At 47.7% G+C, this 7,756-nt stretch overlaps 1 protein-coding gene across 1 annotated transcript; it reads right to left on the bottom strand.

Moving 5' to 3' along the window:
• On the bottom strand, positions 1-7,218 carry LOC133628050 (uncharacterized). Its single transcript, XM_062015844.1, has 5 exons — positions 7,041-7,218; positions 5,208-5,396; positions 1,250-1,385; positions 529-708; positions 1-223 (listed from the first exon to the last, which is right to left on the bottom strand). The coding sequence occupies exons 1-5, from the start codon at positions 7,216-7,218 to the stop codon at positions 1-3; spliced, it is 906 nt and encodes a 301-aa protein (XP_061871828.1).
• Between the last annotated feature and the right edge of the window lie 538 nt (positions 7,219-7,756).

Here is a 7,756-nt window from a genome sequence, read left to right as displayed (position 1 = left end):
TCAAACTGGCCTCCCGAACTTGCTGAAGAGCTGCTGTTCCTCGTAGATGGTGTAGGCGAGGGGAGGGCAGTCTGTGGGGCGGTGGCCACGGCCGGGCCTGGTGGGCAGCGGGATGTGGTGGGACCTGCTTGGTGGCACGCCAGGCTGCAACACCAGCTGGGGCAGGGCCTGGGCCTCGGGGTGCCAGCTCTGCAGGGGTGGCTTGGGCAGGTTCTCAGGACTCCTGGGAAAGGCAAGAGGGAGAGGGGAAAGTAAGAGGGGGCTGTGCTGCCAACAGGAACCCACAGATAGCCCACCCAGGTGAGACTGAGGCGGGGTGAAGGGGAGCCCTGGTCCTCTGGCTCATCCCACTCATGAGAAAGAGTGGGGCTTCATTGCTGTTGGATGCCAGGTGGGGAGGGCATTGGAGGCTGAGGCAATGTGGGCTTTTACAATGTGGTTGCTCCTGCCTCCAGGTAGTTTTGGGAGTGTCTGTCACCCTGTGTGTGGAGCTGTGGGGGCAGTGCCAGCGCCGGGGCTGAGAGGTACCTTTGGAAAGACAGGTTATTGCAGCCTGAAAAGGCCCCTGGGAACACAGAGCTGGAGAGGGCTGAGAGGTGGTAATCCCGCCGGTGATAGTGTTTCAGCCTCCCAAAGGCGTTCCTCCCCCTCTCAGGGGCGGAGGGGTCACATTTCCATCCTCCTCTGACTTTCCTCCTATGCTGCTGCCTGCATGGTGGAGAGAGATGCCCATGGAGATGCTTTCTTTGTTCTTTGTGGACTGCTTTCTTTTACCACCCTTTCAGTGACAGAATTTTTTCTTAATATCCAATTTGAACCTCCCCTGGTGCAAGTTGAGGCCGTTTTCTCTTCTATAACTCAATACTTGGGAGATTGACCCCACGTGGATTATAACATCCTTTCAGGTAATTATAGGTAGATAAGGCCTTCCCTCAGCCTCTTTTCTCCAGGCTGAAACACACCAGTTCCCTCAGCTGCTTGTCGTGAGACTTGTTCTCCAGACCAGCTTCATTGCCTGTCTCTGGACATCTCACGGTTCCTCTTGTAGTGAGGGGCCCAAACATACCTTAATTTTGGAGTACCCGCTCTGGTGGTTTCAGATGCATGAACAGAAGAGGAGGGCTGTGCAGGGGGAAAGGTGTCCGTGTCCCGAGTGGGCTTCATGTCTCAGCAGATGGCAGCAGTGACTCTCCATCGACTCCACCACCCCTCCAGCTTACATCACTCCCCCTCCTTCCTCCATACTCACCCCCCGCTACTCCTCCTCGCCCTGTCCCGCCAGCAGCAGACGGCGAAGGAGATGGAGAGTACCAGGATAACGGCTCCGCTCAGCAGAGAGGCAGCCACCGCAGCTCGGGAGCCAGAGCCTGAAGGCTGCGATGGGGCTGTGGGGCAGAGCAGGGATGAAGGGAACATGGGATGGTTATGGGGGAGCGGGGACGGGGCGGGGGGCGCAACGCCCGCGGACGCGGGCGTTGCGCCCCCCGCCCCGTCCCCGCTCCCCTCCTCCAATAAGGTGAAGTGATGCTTCGAAGCGTGTGTGGGTTTAAAATGAAGAACCGGTTTAAAAAATAATGGATAACGTCCGTGGAGATAGAAAACATTAACACGTTCGGTGTGTGTCGCATAAAGCATAGGGGTACCTTAACTGTTCCTTTGAGGGGAGGGATAAAGAACCAAACCCCTCCCTAAAACAACAAACATCGACAAAGTGGGGGAAAGAAGATGGGAAGGGGAGCAAAAGATGAATGTGGGAAAGTGGAAAGGGGAGGGAAAAAAAGATGGGAAAAGAGAAAGAAAATGGAAAGGGAAAAAAAAATAGTCGGAAAGAGGAGAAATGTTGAAAAAGGAAAAAAGTTGGAAAGAATAGAAAACTTGGAAGAGAGGATGAAACAAATTGAAAGGGAGGGAAAGAAAAGTTGAAAAGGAGAAATGTTGGAAAAGGAAAAAAAAGTTGGAAAAAGGAAGAACAAGTTGAAATGGGGAAAATGTTGGAAAGGGAAAAAAGTTGGAAGAAAAGAAAACAAATTGAAAGGGGGAAATGTTGGAAAGGGGAAAATAAGTTGAAAGGGGGAAAATGTTGGAAAGGGAAGAAAAGTTGGAAGAAAGGAAAACAAGTTGAAAGGGAGAAAAAAGTTGGGGGAAATCAAGTTGAAAGGGAGGGGAAATGTTGGAAAGGGGAAAAAAGTAGGAAGAGGGAAAAACAAGTTGAAAGGGGGAAAAAGTTAGGGGGAAAATGTTGGAAAGGGAAAAAATGTTGAAAGAGGAGAAATGTTGGAAAGGGAAAAACAAGTTGAATGGAGAAAAATGTTGGAAAAGAAAGAAGTTGGAAAGAATAAAAAAAGAATAAAAAAGTTGTAAGGGAGAAAAGGTTGGAAAGGGAAAAAAGTCAGAAAGGTAAGAAAAATGTTAGAAAGGGAAGAAAAAGTTGGAAGAGGGAAAAACAAGTTTAAAAGGGGAAAGGGGAAAAACAATGTGAAAGGAGGAAAAAGGTACAAAGGGGGGAAATGTTGGAAAGTGAAGAAAAAAGAAGAGAGAAAAACAAGTTGGAAGGAGAAAAGTTACAAAGGGGAAAAGTATTGGAAACCAGGAAAAACAAATTGAAAGGGGGGAGAAAAAAGCTGGAAGAGGCAAAAAAAAAGCTGCAAAAGAGAAAAATGATGGAAAAAGAAAAAAATTGGAAAGACATTAAAAAAATTATGAAAGGGGAAACAAGATGAAAGGGAAAAATGTTGGAAGGGGAAGAAAAAGTTGGAAAAGAGAAAAACAAGTTGAAAGGAGAAAAGTTAGAAAGGGGAAAAATATTGGAAAGGGGGAAAAACAAGTTGGGAAAAGCTGGAAAGGAGAAAAGGGTTGTAAAAGGAAAAAGGTTTGAAAGGGAAAAATGTTGGAAGAGGCAAAAAGTTGAAATGGATTGAGGAAGCATGAGTATTTGAAAGAAAAATGGGCTTGTGATATAAAGAAAACACATAACTGGAAACTTTGATAGACATAATCATGGAATGGTTTGAGTTGAAAGGGATGTTTAAAGTTCCTGCAATGAGGAGGGATATCTTCCACTAGAGCAGGTTGCTCAGAGCCCTGTCCACCCTTGGACGCTTCCAGGGATGGGGCACCCAAAGCCTTTCTGGGCAACCTGTTCCAGTGCCTCACCACTCTCATAGTAAAAAATAGCCACTTCCTTTGGAATTTTCCTGGATGGATGTACAGACCCTCAGAGTGTACAATCCCTACCTGCAGTAATACCAATGTTCAGAGAGAGTAGATGAATTGCATCCTGATCAAACCATAAAGGGAAAGTAAATGATGTTTTCCTTGTAGATGTCTACATTTAGGGAATGGCTCTTATCCCAAGGGCAAAATATTATGGAAGAATTTGCTAACATCTGCAAAAATTGTAAGTTTAGGCTTTAAAAGTAATTAAATACTCAGATTAAAAACCCACAACCTCACGACACTTGCAAAATAACTGAGCTAAGACTCCTGAAAGTACAGGGATTTGTTTTTTGTTTCAAAGAGAACAAGTGTGTGGTGGTTTATTTTTTTTTCCCCCTCTTAAAACCTCTTTATTTTGGGGAACCCAAGCTGTGATTTAAAGTTTGGAGGTTTGGTTTTTTTCGCTCGCCCAATTTGTTTCTGCCTCCAGCAGTGCAGAAACTGCAGCCTCCATTTAGGGCTGAGAAGACAAGGTTTGCTAATGAGCTTTATGGATGTTTTACTATAAGAGTACCTGTAACCTATCGCAACGAAGTTTATTGCTTTTATTTTACCGTGTTTACTTTTATGAACACACTGACTGTGTATCACCAGGTTTTACAGCTCTGAATTGAGGTGAATTGCTTTATTTCTGCTTTTGTTTTTAAAGGGCAAGCTGCCTGGGGTAGCTCTGAGCTGGAGCATCTTCAAGGATGTCTTGTGGTTGAAGCACTTTGGTTTCTAATTTGACTTTTGTGAGGTGCCAGCTTTTAAAAACAACTTTGCTTATCTTGAGCAAGTGAAAGAGAAGGGGCAAAAGTGAATGTGGCAGACCTTTTTATTTTCATTATCTCTTTTTGGGGTTTTTTGTGTATTTTCAAGCTTTTGTTTTGTTTTGCCAGCTATTGCACCACAGGTTTACCAGTAAACTGCTTCTGAAAGGGCTTCGGGTCTTTGATTCTCAGTGTCCAGCATGAGCAATATAATTCACACATAAGCTTATGTAGCATTTACAGCTTCTGTGGTTTTGCTTGCCACTGCAAAAAATCTGTAACTTTCTTGAGGGCAATTTTCCTGACATCATTTTATGTTCATACACAAATAAGCAGTGCATGAGAGAAAGCTTTTAGAGCAATAAACTTTGCCTCTTCCACGTTAAGTCATTTGTTCTTGATGGGCTTGTACCACAAAAAAAATGTGAGGGTCATTTGCAACTGGCACATGCTCGGTACGCACTTACATAAACAGCACGTGCTGGGTAATTACAAAGCTCAGCCTTGCTCCTGCTGAAAGCTTTTGTCTGTGCCTTGGAGTCCCTGTGCCTGGGACCCTGAGACAGGTGTCAGCCAGTACCAGGTTTTGACCCAACTCTATGACTTCTACACCATTTACTGGGAGCAAGAGAAGGCCTGGCCATCTGCTGAGCCCGATGCTGGGTGAATTCATCTTTTGCCAGCCCCCTGCCTTATGTAGCTTGTGAAATACTGCAGTAGAGACCCTGCTGAAGCATGGCACTTCACCTGTGCTGATGACCACCACCGACTGGGTCAGACTGGACCTCTGCTGTCCCTTTTAGGGTGGCTGGGGCACCCCACTCCCTCCTCCTCTTGCCCTCACCAGCTTGACCCAAGTGAGGAAACCCCTATGCAGGAGCTGGTAGCTGTGCCTCCCTTTCTGCAAGCAATCGAGTCGGGATTGTCTGTACCTTGTTCATAGAATCATAGAATGGTAGGGGTGGGAAGGGACCTTTAGAGATATCCAGTCCAACTCCCCTGCCAAAGGAGGTCCACCTAGATCAGGTAGCACAGGAACGTGTCCAGGTGGATTTGGAAACTCCACACCCTCCCTGGGCAGCCTGTGCCAGGGCTCCTTCACCTGAACAGCAAAGACGTTTTTCTTGGTGTTTAAGCAGAATTTTTGTGTTCCAGCTTATGTCTGTTACTCCTTGTCCTGTTGCTGGAGACTACAGACTGGTGAGACCCTCTGTGTGGGCAGAGAGGCTGGCTCCTTACCCTGGCACTGGGGTGGGGGGTGGCTCCAGGATGATGCACTGTCATGGCGGAGACAGGAGAGCCTCTCGCTGCCCACCAGCTGATATCCCTCCTGGCACCAGTACACGAGCACTGAGCCCAAGGAGATGCCCGAGCCTCTGTCCACATAGTAGTATCCATAGCGTGGCGGGGGCAGAGCCATGCACGACGCTGGGGGAGAAGGGGAGACATTAAGTGCAGGTGCCACCAAAGCCCCTTCTGGGGCTGCTTTTGAAAAGGCTGCCTGGACCCTGTGTCATTCCTGTGAGTCTCTGCATTTAGGGATTTTTTTTTTTTAATATGCATAGTCCTAAAGAAGAGATGTAGGGCGGTCTAGTGGCTTTATCTGGTAAGTCCTCTAGTTGCAAACTTTGCAATGTAAGCAGCTACTGAACAGCAGAAGCGGGACTGGAAAGGTGCAGGATGGAGACAATGTGCAGAGAGCAACCCTTAGGAGGGAAAGGAAGAGGGCAGGCATCCTATAGTACTTCAGTAGTCTAGGGGAATACTGTTGGCTGAAACTCAAAAAACCACTACTCTATGCTTTAGAGAGGTACTTTTTCCATCTCAGACTTTATTTTTTTTCTAAGTTGTTACCCACAACTATTCAGAGCTACTCAGTTTATCCTGCTTAGATCATTCTTTATTCATTGCACTCTTTACATCTTTAGTCCTGTCTTTGTTCCTGCTTGCTAGTACCTGGTGAGAGCTGGGAACAAGGCAGGTTCCAAAAGGGGTGCCAGTCTGATTGTGTGCTTTCAAAAAAACCCTGGATATACTAACACAAGGCCAAGAACATGAGGACAAGTAGGTTCTTGTGTAACAGCTATCACAGATACCAAGAGCCTGAATTAAAGGAAAAGGCTCTGATCAACTCTAGTTAAGCCAAGCTTAAAACCTACAGGCAGAAATGTACTTTATCTAGCTTAAGGGGAACTTTTGAGAGAAATTCTGAGTGCAGCAATAAAGATAATGGGAGGGAGACGTTTGTTTTGCTCCTGCTTTTGCTGAGGTGATGTAGGCTAACATGAAACAAATCACGTTGAGTAAGATCAAACTTTTTCCATGTCCTGTGATATTGTTAACTGATAGTAGGGATGTCTGTATGAGTAAATTTAGTGGTGCCAGGGAGGCTGCCCAGGTGCCTGGGCTGCATCTATTGTATGGTTAAATTGCCCATCACTGGCCAGCACCTAGCCCAGCAATACCTCTCCATGATTTGGAGATCCTTTAAGTATTCCCACCAAGCATTTTGGAAACAAGATCTAGTTCAATGAGGTTTGGGTAGACGCAGGGTTCAATAGCACAGCGTGGGCTGCTCTGAACCGCTGCCTGCAGCGGGTAGGCAGTGACAGCCCCAAGGCCATGTCCTGCTTGCTAGGGAGCAGTGTGTGCTCTGCGCTTGGAAGTGGAGTGAAAAAAAGAATAATCACCTTCAGTATTTGAAGATTATTTGTGCCTTTAAAAAAATCTCCATCCTCATTTCTTCCGAAGGATCCCTGCTCAGCCTCTGGGGACAGGGACATGTTTAATGTGTCCATAGCCTAGGCAGGGAGCCGGCCCATCATCTTCTGCACAGAGGTCAGCATGGAGGAGGACTTTCCTCTCAAAGGAAGACAGTCAAGTGTTAAATTTCCTCTCTGTGCCAGTTGCTGGCACACAAAGCCCTGCATGCCCTCCACTGACTCTGCTCTGGGTCTGCCTTTGTGCCTGCCAGGACACCTTCATCAACACGTCCCCATGCCCTTCACCCGCTGTGCCTGCATAGCAGGCAGCGCCACAGAGGGAGAGGCAGGTGATTGCTTGCTCAAGTACCTGAGGTGTTGCTGTGCATGTAGGTCCCGTTGTCATTGTCTCTGGGCAGTCTCTTTCTGACGTGTCCTACCCCAGGTGAGGCGGTCCCAGGGCTAGCAGCATCACTCAAGGCAAAGCTCAGGCAGCACCAAGGCAGCAGGCAAAGGGTGATGCACTTCCCAAACCTTTGTCCCCTCATGGTTCGGCGCAACACAGCATCGTCAGGTGCCCAGTTGTCCCGAGTGCCTGCCGTTTCCCTTTTGCTTCTGAGCAGGAGTCAGCTGGGCTCTTAGGGCATTAAGCTTTGAGCACAAAGCTAGCAGCTGCTCTCCTCCCAGGGCTTACCTCTCCTCCACGTCTGCACAAGCCCTGTGTCCCTGCTCCTAGTGCTACCAGCCCTGCTCTGGCCACTTGGTTGAATGACTTCAAAGTTCCACAGAGAAACTAGGCATGGGAAAGAGAGAGAGAAGCAGGAAGCACTTGGGATCAATCTTTGACAGCTCCTTCCTGCAAGGACTAGTTGTCACCATCTCCCCAGGTGCTGGAGCTGAACATTGGGCAGCCCCCTCCTCCTCCAGCAGCCAAAATCCATGCACAAGCTGATACTCCTGAGCTGCAGACCCTCCCGTGCCTGTTTCTTCCCTCCTGACAGAGCCTAAGGCTGATTTTGTGTAAACAGCAGCAGAGTGGGATGTGAGTCACGGGAATCAAAATACTTTCATTGCAGCAACTCTGCC

Source organism: Colius striatus, chromosome 1, assembly GCF_028858725.1.
Source record: "Colius striatus isolate bColStr4 chromosome 1, bColStr4.1.hap1, whole genome shotgun sequence".
Lineage (NCBI taxonomy): Eukaryota > Metazoa > Chordata > Aves > Coliiformes > Coliidae > Colius > Colius striatus.
The sequence above is the reverse complement of the archived record's forward strand: the minus strand, read 5'-3'. Positions and strand labels throughout refer to the sequence as shown.

Excerpts from the sequence above, each read along its gene's own strand:
- LOC133628050 (XM_062015844.1), bottom strand. The coding sequence starts at position 7,218 with ATGAGGGGACAAAGGTTTGGGAAGTGCATCACCCTTTGCCTGCTGCCT. Across the intron at positions 1,386-5,207 it reads CCCCCCACCCCAGTGCCAGG|CCCCATCGCAGCCTTCAGGC; the intron begins GTAAGGAGCCAG and ends TCTGCCCCACAG. Across the intron at positions 224-528 it reads AATAACCTGTCTTTCCAAAG|GAGTCCTGAGAACCTGCCCA; the intron begins GTACCTCTCAGC and ends TGCCTTTCCCAG.